General features: G+C 46.0%; 1 protein-coding gene across 1 annotated transcript; it reads right to left on the bottom strand.

Annotated features, from left to right (window-relative positions):
• Nucleotides 1-2394: 2394 nt before the first annotated feature.
• On the bottom strand, nucleotides 2395-6529 carry LOC130108680 (interleukin-1 beta-like). The gene is made up of 6 exons (XM_056275545.1): nucleotides 6465-6529; nucleotides 5936-5992; nucleotides 5585-5792; nucleotides 4913-5089; nucleotides 3893-4026; nucleotides 2395-3318 (listed from the first exon to the last, which is right to left on the bottom strand). The coding sequence occupies exons 2-6, from the start codon at nucleotides 5966-5968 to the stop codon at nucleotides 3097-3099; spliced, it is 774 nt and encodes a 257-aa protein (XP_056131520.1). The 5' UTR covers nucleotides 5969-5992; nucleotides 6465-6529; the 3' UTR covers nucleotides 2395-3096.
• Between the last annotated feature and the right edge of the window lie 12521 nt (nucleotides 6530-19050).

The raw sequence follows: 19050 nt of genomic DNA, 5'->3' as shown, positions 1-19050 counted from the left end.
AACTCTCACCTCCACGCCTACCCTTCCTCCTCTCTAGCTGCCTCTGGACATGCTTTCCCCCTCTCCTTCTCCTTCGCCCAACAGTAGCATAGTTTCCACCGACACCCTGCTGGTTAATAGTACCGGTGGCGGTCGTTGGTAACCCGGGCCTCGACCGATCCGGTATGTAAGTCTTATTTATGATCCGCATATTTGATTTGGCAAAGATTTTACACCGGATGCCCTTCCTGACGCAACCCTCCCCATTTGTCCGGGCTTGGGACCGGCACTAAGGATGCACTGGCTTGTGCATCCTCAGTGGCTGGGTTCGTCTCAAAAGAAAGTCATCACACTTTTTCCAAAGTCGACCGCTTAAACGTTTTACTCGTGTGTCTGGCGTTGACAAATGTTCTCCAATAACGTCTTCACGGGTACATGCGAAATCGGATGTCAGTTTTGACAACTTCATATTCGCGAACTACGCATATTTGCCTGCCACTCGTGTGACGTCATCAAGGGGCGCCGTTGCAAAAAAAAGTAAAAACAATGTTGGCGGTCAGTGTGTCCTGTATTTTTTTTTCTTAATATTCTTCACCTCCGCAGACACGAAGTCAGTTGTTGTTGTTTTTTTAAGCCTTCACCTATAACGGTGTTGGCACCGACCAGTTTGTAGAGGATATCGGCCCGGTTATTTATGAGGAAGGAAAGCCTTTTCACGAAGCTAGCTGAGTGTTCTGCGTCGCCATTTTACCTTTCTTGTACACCGGCGACATGGCGGCTTCCGGTAGCAGGTGTCCGAGAACTCGACCGCGGGTCTCTCTGGGCGCGCTGTGTTTTTAACTTTGGGCGGGGTTACAGGCAGACACCAGATGGGTTTTACTCGTCAGAAAGCACTTTCTAATTTGGTTCCGAATAGCCGGCGGGGGCTCGACAAGTCTGTCCTGCTAAACCCGTATTTGCGTCACACGCGTCATCTGACGTAATACACCTCTAATACGTCATATCCTTGAGAGGGCGCGTCCTGTCAAAAGCTGGGGGTATTCGCCCCTTGCAGACGCGTCACAATTATCACGTGACAAGGGAGACTGCGCCATGACGGACGGCAGGAAGTGATAGACCGGGAAATTCAAATGCGAACAACAAAAACAAAATATTGCGACGGATGAGTAGCTATTATAGTTTAAATTGAAGTGATGGCTACCAATAGTCAAGAGTAATGTTGTGGAGTTGTCCTGTGAAGTGAGTCACCTTGTAGGATGGCACAAAGAGCAATATGTGGAGAAGCTAGCGATAGCAGGGTTAGCTAGCGATAGCAGGGTTAGCTAGCGATAGCAGGGTTAGCTAGCGATAGCAGGGTTAGCTACCGACCCGTACCTTCTTCCTACCGATGTGTTCACGGATCTAGCAAAACCGTCCAGTCCGCCCGAGTTCAGTCCACACGATCTGTACCACTATGTTACCAACGGAGTGTCCCCACACACAGGTGCTGACCTAAAAGCACACAAAAGTCTGGATGCTTACCACTTCTTTGTAGCTGGTTGGGCTACAGAATCGCGGTGCTACGCTCACAGCAGGGGGATGTACCTCATAATGGCAAAGGTAAGATATAGATAGCTAGCTAGCTAGCTGTGTATGTTTTTAACCTGTTTCCCCTAGGATGCCATCAAACCTCAAATCGACTGTAACCAAAAGCAGCTCATACTTTCCTCGCCATTTCGTAGTAGGTTACACAGTCTTGCCATCTAGCTAGCATTTGGGTCATTCCATAGAAAGTGTTAAGTTTGAGTCGACAACATTCAAAGGGGACAAGGAGGCATAATAAAACTGTCAGTAATGTTTTCAGTGTCTGAAGCCACTGATTCAAGTGTACTGGTTAGCATGAAGCAAAATACAATTAAATAATAAATATACAATTTGTATATTTTTAGCTGTTTTTGTTAAATTACAATCATTTTCTCGTGTCTACTCTGACCATTTCTCACATTCATGTAAGGTAACACTTAAAAAATATCACATAAATCTCAGACTTTTATTGTTCTTATGAGCAAAAATACTTCCCTCATCATATGAAATGTGTTAATTAAATTAAAAATGCATATTTTTTGGTTAAAAAATTTTAAATATATATATATATATATATATATATATATAATTATAATTATATAATATTTGGTTATGATCAAAAACCTCAAACTTCCAAAATCCAATCTTAACACTTTCCATGGAATGTGGAAATGCTACCTTAAAATGCTACCTTAAAATGTTTTTCCGTTAAAATTTAGGAATCCAGCTGCAAGGCATGGATGGTAAGCGAAAGATGCTGCAAGAGTGATATGAATGATGACTGTTAGAAAATTGTTTGAAAAGCCCTGCATGGTAAAATGGTATGAAGAGTTCAGGATTCAATGATCAGTTCAAACTTTTATTACACATTTATTACAGTTCATTAAATAAGCACTAAGTTAAATAATAAACAAATAAATACATACATAAATAAATAAATTTAACATTGTGGAATTTTAAATACAGTGCCATAGTTAGTACAATAAATAAACGGGGGTGCCTGCCTGATAGACATTACAATCCCACCATCCTGTGGTGAACTCTATTTGCCTCGTTGTACTTAGTACATACAGTACGTACACAGTATAAAAACTGAAGAAGTTCTCTCAAAATGAGAGCGCTCCCATCAGTCAATCCTTTAGAACAGAAATACCCATAACTCTTGGCATGAAGGGCCAGGGTTCACAATTTAACAGAGGTAATGGACACATGGGCTACAAATACACACATGGGACACTGACTGATTAGACATATAGCAAATATAGCAAAAAACAGCTTCTTTGGATTTATATTATTGAGATCCTTATTAATATGCTTCGTATTATGCTGATAACCTTGTAGCCCATTTTCTAGAAAATAACTTTTGTTCATAATTTACTTAAATCAAAACAAAATAATCACCAAAAAACAAAAAATAAAATAACCAGAATATAGAGAATAATTTACTCTTTGAAGTAAAATGACCACCCTTGTGGCCATTTTGATTTTCTTCAGCACTCACTAGCAGGCCTGCCTTTAGGAATCCTATCTCTAAAAATCATCACCAAGCCCTCTTCAGTTCTGGCGCTGGATGGTGAAGTTTCTGTAGCGTTCGGCCGTCTGTTGGCACATGTCTACGCGCCTGTCATCTTCCTGGGCCGTGCTGATGTACCAGCCAGGGAAGTGGGCCGACATGAAGGTGCTAATATCAAGCCCACTGTCCCGTTTGTAGAAGAGGAATCGCACCATGTCAGTCCCCTTGCTGATACTCCTCAACCACTCCTTGCCCTGCACCTCCTGTGGCAAAAAGGAAGCCAAACGCAAAAGCCTGTTACTTCTGTAATCACACTAACAGAATTTATTACCCAGGGCTGGCTCTTAACTAATAGAGGCCTTGGGTATAATTTTCTTGAGAGGGCTGATTTGTTGCCTGACAGCGCTACCTACTATCAGGCAATAAATACAAAATTGGTGGTTTAAAGTTTGGTATTTTGTTAATTGTTATATATAATAGCAAATAAAAACAATTAAATTAGAGGCTATTGCCAACCAACGGTAATTGAAAATATGTGCCTGCCAACTATGCTAAAACTGCAAATCAAAAACACAACAGCCCTTTTGGGCTCTGATGAAGGCAAGGTGTACCACATGCTATCATAAACCATCTTGAGAGTGTGCTCAAGCTAAGGTTGGTATTGCCTTTGAATAGCAAGGTAAATTATAAAATCAGTGGGTGTGATCAGCACTCAGATTCATCAACACAACTGCTGCTCCTATAAATCCCAGAGCCTAAACTGTTCTTTACCACAGTTTAACAACATCAGCTCTATGAAAGGATGCCATGTTGTCTCCAGAAATGTGTTACCCTTACCTCCAGGTGCAGGGTTGGCCTCCCATTTTCCTCGGAGCATGAAAGGTAGAGGTCTGTACCCCTGATACCCAAGATCACAGGTCTCGCATCAGTACTGGGCACAGTGTTCACATAGGTGCACATGTTCAGATTCACTGTGGGGAGAATGAAGAAAAATTTTGATTTTTGTAGGATTTATTTAGTAAAATAGCATATGGCTAACAACAAAACAGGTCAGCCCATTTCACACACAGGACAATACAGGTTGTTCTGCCACTATACAATAAAGACTTTTGCACAAGTACAAATTTTCTGTATGCATTTTTTTAAAATCTTTTTTTTACATTTTTTTAAATCATGGTCTAACAACTCTGAAAACTGTGAGAGCTTATTAATAGATGATAAAAAAACAACTGCAGAAAATCTAAATTGTTCCAAAAAATTTATGACGGATGATTTGTTCAGAGTTGGTCTGTAAACTTTATGTACAAAGTGTGATGTTATAGTCATTTTTTAACATGGGAAATTTTCAGACAAAAAATTTAGACTTGGTGTGCAAAGTCCTTAAGGGTCACAAGGAGGCCCAGAAAGACTGACTCAACAAATAAACTGCCACATCATAAAGGCCTAATCAGAGAATTATTTGACCATAGAAAATTCAAGTATATTTACATAGATGATTGAAGAATTTGGATTAGTCATTGCTAAGCATGTGTTTTTCTCAACCACTCATAATTAAAAATATGGGCATGTTTTACACCAATCTTAACAACTATTAGTGATGTAAACAGCATCAGAAAACACTAGAAACTTATATTTAGTTGTTGTTTAGGGTTAGTCCTTGCATGAAGAGATCTGGGAGGCGACAGCCGCTCGAATCCTGTGTTTTATATTTTGGTGACATTTTGGTTTAGATTTAGATCAAGGATTGTACCATTAACCTTGTGTCACAGATTGATTTTTCCTGACCGGTAGCTGACTGACAATGGGGATGCAGTACACGATGCATGATGTTGAGCAATCTATGTCATCTGATGTTACCTTTGCGATGGCTGCTGCCTCCTTGCAGCATCAGGGCATGGAGCTCCATGGCGTCTTTAACAAGCACCCAATTCCTCTTCTGGGTATCAGTGATACTGTACTCGTGTTCCCCCGTCTTGTTAAATTTGCCTTGTCTCTCAGCTGGCGGTGCTGCAGTCACCTCAAACACAAATTCCTCTAGGGAGGGGGCAGGAGAGAGGGGGGGGCACATATTAAAAGGAACGTTATTTGGGCCTCTATTTTTTACAGGGAAAATCTATGTTGTAACACAACCACCAACCACCAGATACAGCATCTATGATGACGACAGCCCCGTTGGGTACATTTGCTTTGGTAAGCACCAGATGATCACACCATATAATAAGCACATAAGATACCAATTCCTGGCTGTTTCAGTAAGTTATGGTCTCAGGTGGCTCGTATTGGGCCACAGACAATGACAACCCCTTTGTAGCTTGCAAGTGGACTGAGATACTGATTTGTCCACTCCTTTGTCAAGTGGTAATTCATTTCCCAGAAACCATATTTAAAGAACCTGATTAAAATTCTGTTTTGAAGAAAACAATACTGCCTATACAAGATTCTAGGTCCCTTTACAGCCTTCCTCCATCTGTGCGTCTATTTGAATCCATGCACAGATTCGTGTGTGTGAGCGTCTAGTATCTCGCTTACCTTCCACCGCGCTCTCCAGCATGATGTTGAGCAGATCCTCGTCTCTGAACTCGGAACTCATTGGCGATTCTGACTTGGTGGTGTCCTTTAACCTCTCCATGGCGATGATGAGATTCACCACGCTCTTCATCGTCAGAGGATGCTGGGAGATCTCCAAGTCCAGCCCCTGAGGCATCCTCGATGTCCACCTCTCGCTCATGGAGGTGCTCTGAAAAGCAAAAAAACCCAGAAAAAAAAAACAGAAAGACAATTAAGAAATAAATAAAACGTACATGAGAAAATAAGCAAAAAGTGTGACGTTTAACATTTGATTTGATGTTCAAGTTGGCTTGTTTCTTGCACAATACTCACAGTCATCAGGCTGCACTGAGATTCAAATTCCATCTTTTTTTCTGAGTGGGGAAAGATCTGCCAACAGAAAGACATACACACATAGATTTATTTCACGATTAGCCTGCTTTCTGGTTTAACTTTCTATCTATTCATGTGTACACCTTTTAGGAAACACATTTCATCAACGTCTCCTTTGTTTGCTGCTGAAATGACTCAAGACATCTTTCAGGTTTGGTCAATTTCATCTATGACACTCTTTCAGCAGCATGCTGAAAAGCATCCGATGCAGATGACTATGTAACTATGAACACACACATGTGATACAGTATAAAAAAGGAAGGTACAATATAAACATAGCCAATGAAGCCTCCAACTCTACGAAGCAGGTTGGGCAGTAGAATGGCCTGGCAAATCAGGAGAACCGTCGAATATGTCTTTAGCATTTATTATCATTATTATTATTATCATCAGTGCATCCTTTACCAGTAGTATTTCAGAACAAATGCTCAAATACTAATTGTAAGTGCAGAGAAGTAAACTTACTAACCTGTGGGAGTTTGCTGTCAGAAGATAGATTGAGTTGTTCTGTATTTCTCAGTCACTGCTGTTAAGTACTCCTTTAGTGACAATCGTGTTCTGGCTTCATGTGGTTATCTGCAATATATATACACATTTTTGGAGGGCATGAGGAATTCCCCGCACAACAGGAAGTGGGGAAAAGCACTATTTACAGTTTTGCAATAGTTACAAACTCTGATGATGAAATACGGTACTCGTGCACACGTGGCTGCAGACCACCTGTTCAACTGCAGCACTCGCATAACACACTGCCTTTCGTGGTGCGGACAATGCCCTCTGTAATAAGAGACATGCATGTACATGTGCACTATTTCACTCTTCTGTATATTCCTTTGGAAAATCTCATCCAGGGGTGGTGCGGCCTTCTTCATGTGTGCGCGCAGTGTGAAGACACACCGAGGTGAGGTTAGCCTAGTGTAAACTACTAATAAGACCCGTTAGGTCTGACCCTTTAGCCGAGCGGTTAGTGACGTCGCCCTGTGGTGCAGTACACCCGTATCGAATCCCGCACCGGGCAAGAAAATAACCGCTTACATTGGTGGCAGCGGTGGGATCCGGAAGTGTGCAGATCCTCAGAAGTCTCTTTGGAGCGCGGGAAGAACAAAGCGCGAGGGCGCACTTCCGGGGAGGGTGACGACTGTAAACTACTAATAAGACACGTTAGCCCCTAGCTAGCGGGTCTGGCCCTTTAGCCGAGCGGTTAGTGACGTCGTCTTGTGGTGCAGTACACCCCGTATCGAATCCCGCACCGGGCAACAAAATAACCGGTTAGCCTAGCTTAGCTTAGCTCAATTGCTGGATGTTTACCAGAGTCATTCGCAGCTCGTCTCAAAAGAAAGTCATCACACCTTTTCCAAAGCCGGCAGCTTAAACTTTTTACTCGTGTGTCTGGCGTCGACAGTTGTTCTCCAATAACGTTTTCACGGGTACATGCGGAACCCGAGAGATCAGCTTTGACAACTCTATATCCGTTCGTCTCCTAAGCATGTGACGTCATCACGTCGGGCACGATGGCGGTCAGTCTGCCCTGTATTTGTTTTTTCTTCATATTTTTCACTTCCGCAGACACGAAGTCAACTGTTTTTTGGGGGGGGTTTTGCCCCAAGCCTCCCATTATAATGGTGTTGGCACCGACCAGTTTGTCGAGGCTATCGGCCCGGTTATTTATCAGGAAGGAAAGCCTTTTCACGAAGCTACCTGAATCCTCTGCGTCGCCATTTTCCCAGGCCCGTACACCGGGAACATGGCGGCTTCCGGTAGCAGGGTGTCCGACAAGTGTACTGCGGGTCTCTCTGCGGGTCTCTCTGCGGGTCCCTCTCTGTTTTTACCATGCGGCGTGGTTACAGGCACACACCAAATGTGTTGTACTCGCCAAAAAAACACTTTCTAATCTGGTTCAGAACAGTGAGCGGAGCCCCAGAAGTCTGTCTGTCGGAGCTGATCGCCATACCTGTATAAACACATTATATCACGCCATATACCTGTACTACGTCATATAGGTCATATGACGTAGTACACCTCTAAATACGTCATATGACTAGCTATTTTTTTATCGTGTTCAAAATATGTAGTGACTTCTTTACATTCAAATTTAATGTTATTGTAAACTACTAATAACACACGTTAGCCCCTAGCTAACGAGTCTGACCCTTTAGCCGAGCGGTTAGTGATGTAGCCTTGTGGTGCAGTACACACCGTATCGAATCCCGCACCGGGCAAGAAAATAACCGGTTATATTGGCGGCAGCGGTGGGATCCGGAAGTGTGCAGATCCTCAGAAGTCTCTTCGGAGCGCGGAATGACAAGGCGCGAGGGCGCAGGGGTGCAGTACACCTCGTATCGAATCCCGCACCGGGCAACAAAATAATAACCGGTTACATTATGTTTAGTTTTTGCTCATCGTGCACAGTAAATTTCACATAAATAAATGCAGAGTAACAAAAGTCACCCCCATTTTTTTTATTCTTAGGTGAATTTAAAGGGTATTGTAACGTGCATGGATAAGTAGACACGCTGGCCGCTGGCTGGCGGGTCTGATCCCTTAGTCTAGCGAGTAGCGACGTCTCCTGCGGTGCGGGCGAGACGGGTTCGCGTCCCGGCCGCGGCAGTTCCTGTGGTTGCGTTGTCCCCCGAATTCGTTATGGTGTGTGGAGACTCTGAAACCCATAAATGATAAAAAGCAATAACACAGTGAAAATGTACGATGAATTATTTAAAGAGGAACAATATGATAGTTTATTAGACGAGTTCTTTCTTATAGTTTTATAATTAACGCAGTGCATTACCCCAATGTTATTTATTTTTATTTTATCCTTTTGTGAAGTTCTTACCGGTTTTTATAAGCTTGTTGAGGCCATGTCTCTATGATGTCTGCATATTTGCATGTTTGCCAATAATAATAAAAAAGTTATATGACTAGCTGTTGATTTCTTTTTTTTAAAATTAATTCTTGAAGAGGTTTGATCGCTTTCTCTTTTCAAATGTAGTCAGCTTTTGTTTTGGCATGAAATATAAGTCATGCGTCGAGGATCGACGTGTTTTATTTGTTTATTGGCATCAACTAAACCAGAAAAAGCCTCAGCGTGGCTCAAGTGTAAAAAACATGCACACATTTTTCATTAGAAATGAGGCATAATGAAAGTGATTCTGAGGATGTTTGTTATCGTAGGTACTCCAGGTTCTGTGCCCAGTATGTCACAAACACACACAGCACACGCAAGATTCTGCTGTTGTGTTGCATTGCAGCGTTTCCCAACACGTCAGGTCTGATGTCAGCCAGCGGCTTTGCTAGCGGGCCCCTCGCTCTGCAAAAATTCCACCAGACTCTCTTGTATATGTTGAGCAACAGCGGCTGAATCTCAGATTTCCTCATTTTCCTGCTTCAGGCAACTTCTTACTTCCTCACATCATAAACAACGGTTTACCTGCTGACCTCTGTAGATTTCCGTCATTAGGAATGAATGAATGAATGATGATTTATTTCGAGCATGTAAACAAGCAGGATATAACATACAGATACTTCATTGCCAGTAATCTGACGTGATCGACAAATCCACACATTAAACTCAGCGAACAAATCACCATATGCATCAGATTATTTGTGACATGTTCGAAAAGGATGAAGCATAGGTTTGTTTTATCCTCCCCCTTCTCACCTGCTGTTAAGTTAATTCAGCTGCTACAGTCGCTGAATGAACTTGACATTTTATTACATTGTAGCCAATTCGGGGGACAACGCAACCACAGAAACTGCCGCGACCGGGAGGCGAACCCGTATCGCCCGCACCGCAGGAGACATCGCTAACCGCGCGACTGAAGGGTCAGACCCGCCAGCCAGCGGCCAGCGTGTCTCCTTATCCATGCACGCTCCTTTGGGAAGCGCGTCCCCGCGCTTAAGCATATCAGCTCCTCCACGCCTCAGGGCGCATGCGGTGCGGTTGGAGTGACAGGTGGGTTACAGGTGGAGGTGGGATTACATCAAGGATCGGCTCTGAGCCCTTTCTTGTTTGCAATGGTGATGGACAGGTTGACGGACGAGATCAGGCAGGAGTCTCCGTGGACGATGATGTTTGCGGATGACATTTTGATCTGTAGTGAGAGTAGGGTGCAGGTGGAGGAGAGCCTGGAGAGGTGGAGGTATGCACTGGAGAGAAGAGGAATGGAAGTCAGGAGGATCAAGATGGAATACCTATGCGTGAATGAGAGAGAGGACAGTGGAATCGTGAAGATGCAAGGAGTAGAGGTGATGAAGGCGTATGAGTTTAAATACTTGGAGTCAACTGTCCAAAGTAACAGGGAGTGCAGAAGTAGTAGTGGTAGTAGTAGTAATAGTAGTGGTAGTAGTGGTAGTGGTGGTAGTAGTAGTGGTAGTGGTGATAGTAGTAGTGGTAGTAGTAGTAGTAGTAGTAGTGGTAGTGGTGATAGTAGTAGTAGTAGTAGTAGTAGTGGTAGTGGTGATAGTAGTAGTAGTAGTAGTAGTGGTAGTGGTGGTAGTGGTAGTAGTAGTAGTAGTGGTAGTGGTGATAGTAGTAGTGGTAGTGGTAGTAGTAGTAATAGTAGTGGTAGTAGTAGTGGTAGTAGTAGTAATAGTGGTAGTGGTGATAGTAGTAGTAGTAGTAGTAGTAGTAGTAGTGGTAGTAGTAGTAGTAGTAGTGGTAGTGGTGATAGTAGTAGTAGTAGTAGTGGTGGTAGTGGTAGTAGTAGTAGTAGTGGTAGTGGTGATAGTAGTAGTGGTAGTGGTAGTGGTGGTAGTGGTAGTAGTAGTAGTAGTAATAGTAGTGGTAGTGGTAGTAGTAGTGGTAGTAGTAGTAGTAGTAGTAGTGGTAGTGGTGATAGTAGTAGTAGTGGTAGTGGTGATAGTAGTCGTAGTAGTAGTAGTGGTAGTAGTAGTAGTAGTAGTGGTAGTAGTAGTAGTCGTGGTGGTAGTGGTAGTAGAGGTCGGGTCAGGTTCATAGAATCACAGTATGAGTTGGAATCACCAGACAGCGGGTTCAGCCAGTCCCCACTCAGATCACCAGTCAGGATGACCTCACTGTACTGGAGTTTGGAGAAGGGAAGTGAAAAGCATCTATAGGCGCCCATGGGGGGCCGAAAGAAAGCAGCCAGTTACACTGCGGCCCCTTGGAGACCTCCACAGGAACTCTAGTAGCAGAGGAATGGCCTAGGAAAGGACCACGCTTACGCAAAACTTTGATTTTATGCAAATGGCAACACCACCCGACCTTTTCCTGTGCAGTGCACTTGACCACTGACTCATACGTCACAATCTAAAGTTGACTTCTTGAGAAATGATTCAGAATGCAAATAAACACACACACACCCACACACACACAAGGGTGTTAATCATGCGGGGTAATAACCAGCTCATTTGGGCCAGTTATGGGTTACATGTCTTGCTCAAGGACACCTCAACATGTTTGCCAGGAGCTGAGGATGGACCAACTGCTGAGCCGCTGTCGCCCAGAGACCACCAAGATGTCAGCATCAGTCCACTGAGCCCACATCACTCCAACACCAGACTGGGTTTAAAATCAGCCGGTGTTTCAATACATTGAATGTCTGGACCAGGGTTTGGTTGCATGTAACTGCGGCGGCGGGGGGGGGGGTATAATCTGGACTCGAGGGGTCTGGCCTAGCCCAAAATGTATAAACCAACCTGGGCTATTTAATCCCCCTGGGTATATTTTGGGCTAGGCCAGACTACACCCGGGTATAGTTTGGCGGGGGGGGGGTAATCTGGCCCGCTACACCGGGATTACCAGCAGCAAAGCCACCGCACTTCTTAGTTTCCTGACACCGTCCACATCGCTGCTGGAGTCCGCAGTAAGATTAACGAGCCAGATAGCACAGACGAACCTTTCTAAACCGCCGGCTGGTGAGATGGCGAGGACGAGAGCCGTTCGTGTTCCATAAGTTCCCATGCAAGAAGGTCGTTTCCTCGGTACGACGACAGCTCGCACCCTCCTCTGCTGCTCTCCCTGAGGTTTCTTCCTATTTGTTCTCCCTGTTATGTAGGGAGTTGTTCCTTATCTGGTGTGAGGGTCCGAGGGCCGGGTTTCCTCCGGGGGCTCCGGTTTCCTCCCACAGTCCAAAGACACGTAGGTCAGGTGGATCGCCGTACTACATTGTCCCTAGGTGTGTGTGTGTGTCGGCCCTGTGATGGCCTGGCGGCCGTTCCAGGGTGTCTCCCCACCTGCTGCCCCATGACCTCTGGGATAGGCTCCAGCATCCTGCAACCCCAGTTGGGAGGAGCAGCTTGGATAATGGATGGATGGATGACTTGACTGGGGACCACATTGCCTTAAATCAGTTGTCACCAACCCTGCTCCAATGCTAATTTAACACACCTGACTCTACTGATTACCTGTTTACCAACTACTACCACCTTCAGCTGTTCCCGTTAGGGGGCGCCACAGCGGATCATCCGTTTCCATCTCTTCCTGTCCTCTGCGTCTTCCTCTGTCACACCAGCCACCTGCATGTCCTCCCTCACCACATCCATAAACCTCCTCTTTGGCCTTCCTCTTCCCCTCTTCCCCGGCAGCTCCACATTCAGCATCCTTCTCTAATTACCAACACCTTGATCAATTAAATCAGATGTGTTAAATTAGGGCTGGAGTGAAAACCAGGAGGACGGCAGCTCAGCAGGAGCAGGGCTGGTGACCACATTGTCCCACATGCTGCAGGCAGACGCCCACATGCCATGTGTCGTGGCACGTGGGGGGGGCGGGGCGTCCCGCGTCCCGCGTCCCGACGATTTATGCCGCTTACCAAAAAACGCTTCCGTGGCCAGTGTGAACGGGGCATTAATGTGGCCTAACTGGGCCTCGTCATGAGCTTGTTTAGGGTTTAGGTGAAGATGTGGGTGTCAGTCCACGTGTTAAGGTGCCCGTGGTGAGTGTTAGGACGCAGCTGGGGTTCGGAGAGTCACTGAAGAGTGCTCATTAACGGGTCTTCCGTCATCCGGGATCCTGCAGGAGCGCGCTGCTTACTATGCACCCGGCACCATGACGCAGCGACCTGGAATGTGGTCTCCTTGCGCGCCCACGTCACAGGGTTGAGTGTTCTGCCCTGCTGGCAGCCGGTTTAACGCGATTGTTGCTGTTATCGCGGTAGCATGAACCGGAAACAGGAAGTAAAACCGCATTTTCCAGTTGCAAGGAAATGACGCGGCGTCGCGTCATCCGTCGGGATCCTCGGGTGTGGCCCATCGCGGGCGTTGCTTGCAGGTGCTGCTTTATTGTTGGCCCCGGGTTATCTGTCAGACCTGGAGGGTGTTGGTCGTTGATGGATGTTTGTGTCAGATTAATGCTGTACACTGGCTGATAGGTGCTCATACTGTACACCATGTGCAGTACTTCCGGCCTCAGCAGCATGTAGGTTAAACTGAATATATATTGAGTACAGTTTGTGTAATTCTGGCTTCATGTGCAGTACTTCCGGCTTCAGCAGCATGTAGGTTAAACTGAATATATACTGAGTACAGTTTGTGCAATTCTGGCTTCATGTGCAGTACTTCCGGCCTCAGCAGGATGTAGGTTAAACTGAATATATACTGAGTACAGTTTGTGTAATTCTGGCTTCATGTGCAGTACTTCCGGCCTCAGCAGCATGTAGGTTAAACTGAATATATACTGAGTACAGTTTGTGTAATTCTGGCTTCATGTGCAGTACTTCCGGCCTCAGCAGGATGTAGGTTAAACTGAATATATACTGAGTACAGTTTGTGTAATTCTGGCTTCATGTGCAGTACTTCCGGCCTCAGCAGCATGTAGGTTAAACTGAATATATACTGAGTACAGTTTGTGTAATTCTGGCTTCGTGTGCAGTACTTCCGGCCTCAGCAGGATGTAGGTTAAACTGAATATATACTGAGTACAGTTTGTGTAATTCTGGCTTCGTGTGCAGTACTTCCGGCCTCAGCAGGATGTAGGTTAAACTGAATATATACTGAGTACAGTTTGTGTAATTCTGGCTTCGTGTGCAGTACTTCCGGCCTCAGCAGCACGTAGGTTAAACTGAATATATACTGAGTACAGTTTGTGTAATTCTGGCTTCGTGTGCAGTACTTCCGGCCTCAGCAGGATGTAGGTTAAACTGAATATATACTGAGTACAGTTTGTGTAATTCTGGCTTCGTGTGCAGTACTTCCGGCCTCAGCAGCACGTAGGTTAAACTGAATATATACTGAGTACAGTTTGTGTAATTCTGGCTTCGTGTGCAGTACTTCCGGCCTCAGCAGGATGTAGGTTAAACTGGATATATTTTAGTACAGTTTGTGTAATTCTGGCTTCGTGTGCAGTACTTAAGCAGACACGTGTCTATACGTTGACTGTTTCTGTAGAAGTCCCTCGATGTATATCTGTGTTGTTTGTGTTTTACTCCTTTGCTATACCAGCAGGAGTCTGCGTTAGATCTGGGGCTGGAAGGCCAGGTCCTGACCCTCGTGCTGGCTGTCTAATGTGGGTTAGAAAGCACCACCAGGAGGACGCTACTGCCCCGAATAAGGGGGCAGTCCTGGAACCGCCACCACGGCCGGGACGCAAACCCCAGTCTCCTGCACCGCGGGCGACCACGTGGACCAGTCGACTAACGGGGCCGAGCTGCTTGTCCGTGCACGTTACACTACATTGAGCTTCATAACAACTCATAACAGCTCAAACTACCGGTGACTCAAAACTACTCATGACTCACAACAAAACCTGCCATGGTTCCGTTACTGAAAGGGGCTGAATTCATTCGAAATTAAGTCACTATTATGTCATCAGGTTTCGGCATGTACACACACACACACACACACACGTGTGTGTGTGTGTGTGTGTATGTATATATATATATATATATATATATATATATATAAAATGCATTTTATTTATATAGCGCTTTTCATACATTATATATTATATACATTGTTATATATTTTATTGTATATATTCTATATATTAGATATGATCAATCAAGTTGTATTTTATATAGCGCTTTTCATACATTATATATTATATATATATACATTGTTATATATTTTATTCTATATATTAGATATTATCAATCAAGTTGTATTTTATATAGCGCTTTTCATACATTATATATTATATATATACATTGTTATATATTTTATTCTATATATTAGATATTATCAATCAATTTGTATTTTATATAGCGCTTTTCATACATTATATATTATATATATATACATTGTTACATATTTTATTCTATATATCAGATATTATCAATCAAGTTGTATTTTATATAGCGCTTTTCTAGCTGCAACAGCCGCTCGAAGCGCTTTACAATTCACACACACACACACACCTTGTACACGTACACATCATATAACGTTTAATATATATTAATATATATATATATATGATGATATTGATAATTGTATTGTGTTGTGCTCAGCTGTTGTGTTGTCTTGGTGTGAGTGGTGCGGCTGAGCTACGCAGCAGCTGCTTTTAGTGTGTAGTGTAGGGAGAGACACACCAAAGCAAATGTTTGTATTTGCAGCAATACGTATTTTATGTTTGACCTCTGACCCTGGATGTCTGTCGGTTGTGTGTGTTGTGTAAATGTGTGCGCGCCCTTGGCAGAAGACGGAGCAGAGGGTCGCTCGTGTGTTTTGGGGCCCGCTCAGCGCAGTCGTTGTGTAATGTTGCTACGCTCTAGCTAATGAAAGAGGAAGACCATGATGCACCTTGGTCGACCATGATGCACCTTGGTCGTTGCATAACTCCGTTATCCTGCAGATGCTCGACGCGTTGCACCACCGGGTGCTGTAGCAGAGGGTGGCAGAGCGAGGCCGGGGTCTTGTGCCCTGCGGGAAGCCGTGGACAGAAAGGGAAGCGAGCTCGAACCGCAGGGAACGGTCCGTCCTGCGCAGCGCAGTGAACGGGCTGCGCCGCCGGTGTGCATTCCCAACAAAGACGGATCAGCGAGGGTTTTTGGAGATCGGAAGGTGACGGCAAGTCAGGGGCTTGACGTAGATCAGGACCCACTTCCAAAACCGCAGGATTTACTCTGCACGTTAGCGGGCGCCGAGCATTTCACTAAGCTTGACTGGACGCAGGCCTACGCTCAGCTCGTTTCTCACCATCTACACACACACACACAGCTCTCTATGTATGCAACCGCTTGCCATATGGGGGCGCTAGCGCGGCCGCTATTTTCCAGCGCACTGTGGATGAAGTATTACAAGGGCTCGATGGCGTGGTGTGCTAAACACTGAACTGACTCGTCATCCCAGAGGTGTTGAGACCACGCATGTTACGTGAGCTGCATGAACACCACCAGGGAATGGTGAAGATGGAGGCAGTAGCCCGTAGTCACTTTTGGTAGCCCAACCTTGATTCTGACATAGAGTCACTGGTAAACAGTTGTCAGACATGCCAGTTAAACAGACGCCGACCTGCCACAGCTCCTGTCCACAACTGGAGCTGGCCTACCCGTCCTTGGCAGAGGATACACACAGATTATGCTCAGAAGGGAAAGGTCACCTTCCTGGTGGTCACTGCTAGCTAGTCACGTTGGCCAGAAGCAGCTTCGATGAGTAGCACTACATCTGAAAAGACCATAGACGTTTTGAGGGGATGCTTTGCCACTTGGGGTCTTCCAGACGACCTTGTGTCTGATAGTGGACCACAGTTGGTATCTGCCGAGTTTGAAACCTTGCTGAAACACAATGGGGTGAAACACATCAAGAGTTCCCCTCCCCACCCAGCTTGTGATGGGGCTGCAGAGCGTTTGGTGCAGAAGCTGAAAACAGCTCCTGGAAAGGGAAAGAGTGGCAACATGACGTAGCAGCACTGCATACACAATCTCCTATTCTGTTATAGGAGGACACCACAGTCTACTACAGGGAACACACCTGCAGACTTGTTTCTCAGACGTCAGTCCAAAACCAGGTGGTCTCTCCCCAAACCTAACTTCCCAGAGTCCATGCAACAGAAACAGGACAGCCAACAGGCCAAGCTAGCAGATAAGTTGGCACAAGTCAGACACTTCCTACCAAGACAGAAGGTGTTGGTTAGAAACCACAGGGCAGGGGGGGGGGTGTTAAATGGGTGCACTGGAAAGGCACTTGGTGCTGTCACACATCTGGTGAAAGTGTACGGAAAGGTGTACAAGAGACCTGTCAATCAAGTGATCAATACTGAGATGGAGACCTGTAATGTGTCAGATGAGTCTGATGATGATCTGAGGGTTGTTCCACATGTGCCACATGCATGTGTAGCGACGCCTGTAGACGCTCCAGAATCCACCGGGAGGGTTGTGCAGCGAGGATGCAGCGATGCTGCTCCGTCCTCAGCTGCAGAGGGTGGTGTCCAGCGGCAGGTGAAGCCGCCCGATAGGTTAAATCAGCGAGAACCCAGTTGTTGTTGGACTGTAAACGTACGGGGAGGGGTGTAGTGTAGTGTAGGGGGGGAGACACACCGAAGCAAAGGTTTTTATTTGCAGCAATATGTATGTTATGTTTGACCTCTGACCCTGGATGTCTGTCGGTTGTGTGCGTTGTGTACATGTGTGCGCGCCCTTGGCAGAAGACGGAGCAGAGGGTCGCTCGTGTGTTTTGGGGCCCGCTCAGCGCAGTCGTTGTGTAATGCTGCTACGCTCTAGCTAATAAAAGAGGAAGACCATGATGCACCTTGGTCGACCATGATGCACCTTGGTCGACCATGATGCACCTTGGTCGACCATGATGCACCTTGGTCGACCATGATGCACCTTGGTCGTTGCATAACTCCGTTATGCTGCAGACGCGTGACGCCGTGTATGCCGACGACGTCCCTCCGTCACACAGAGACGACGTACCGACTTTCTCCTTCGCCTCGGACACTTTTATAAAGCGATGACAGAACACAACACTCGGGAGCCTGAGAACGGGCCCTGGCCCTGGGCCTCGGCCTCGGCCTGGGCCTCGCACACACGGCAGAGAGGACACGCGGCAGCAGCAGCCATAGAGAAATATATCTCAGCTTTATTAATAACCTGCTCCATCTCCAAAACTCATTAAGACACTTATTATAAAACAGTATTTACAAAGGGTCTCTCTTTAACTTAACGCATGCCAGAGGAAGTGGAGGGCTGTTGTTTTACACCGCCCCGTTTTACACCGCCCCGTTTTACACCGCCCCGTTTTACGCCGCCCCGTTTTACACCGCCCCGTTTTACACCGCCCCGTCCGCGGGTCGCTCCATTCGCCCTGTTCCCAAATTAAGTCAATTAAAAAACAAACAAAACAAACGAAACGGTTACTGACAGTGTTCTGAGGTACAAAAATAACCACACACACACACACACACACACACACAACCCTGTACTCTTTGGAAGGGGTGGAGGGGTACTGCACAGCAACAAACGCACCACGGACACACACTCCGACCGACTCAACACACTGCACGTGCGCACAAACACCCATTTCATTGCAACCAGTGGCAGATCCGCACAACACAGCCAACACACGTCCTCCGCTCTCTGGGGGGGGGGGGGGGGTACACACACGTGTCTATATGTCGACACCTGTGGAGTGGATGTGTAATGCAGGACAGTCAACAAAAGCAGCGTGAAGGCAGCAGGGTGGTGGTGGTGGTGGTGGTGGTGGTGCTCGGGCGGTGCCGCGGGGCTCGCTCGTCGTCGTGTGCAGAAGTGAGACGGGCGAAAGGACGGCGAGGACTCAAACAGTCGCTTAAGCAAAGCTTACGCCATCCTGGCAAAGAACAGTCTTACCCCACCGCGTTGGGGCCCCTCTCAGTCTTACCCCACAGTGTTGGGGCCCCTCTCAGTGTTACCCCACAGTGTTGGGGCCCCTCTCAGTCTTACCCCACCGTGTTGGGGCCCCTCTCAGTGTTACCCCACCGTGTTGGGGCCACTCTCACGATGTGTGTAGCAGCCCAAGAATATTGCTTTACATGCTGCACTACATACATCACAGAGTGTACACCACCTATAACACACACACACACCACACACACACCACACATACAACACACACACACCACACACACACCACCTATAACACACACACACACCACACATACAACACACACACACCACACACAC

The sequence above is a fragment of the Lampris incognitus genome, chromosome 1 (assembly GCF_029633865.1).
Source record: "Lampris incognitus isolate fLamInc1 chromosome 1, fLamInc1.hap2, whole genome shotgun sequence".
In the NCBI taxonomy this organism is placed as follows: Eukaryota; Metazoa; Chordata; class Actinopteri; order Lampriformes; family Lampridae; genus Lampris; species Lampris incognitus.
This window is presented reverse-complemented; position numbering and strand designations above follow the sequence as displayed.

Bases quoted from the DNA above. Each gene is read 5' to 3' on its own strand.
- LOC130108680 (XM_056275545.1), bottom strand. From the start codon at position 5,968: ATGGAATTTGAATCTCAGTGCAGCCTGATGACT. The intron at 5,090-5,584 runs GTAAGCGAGATA...CCCCCTCCCTAG, and splicing joins GCTGGAGAGCGCGGTGGAAG to AGGAATTTGTGTTTGAGGTG. The intron at 4,027-4,912 runs GTAACATCAGAT...TTCTCCCCACAG, and splicing joins AGGCAGCAGCCATCGCAAAG to TGAATCTGAACATGTGCACC.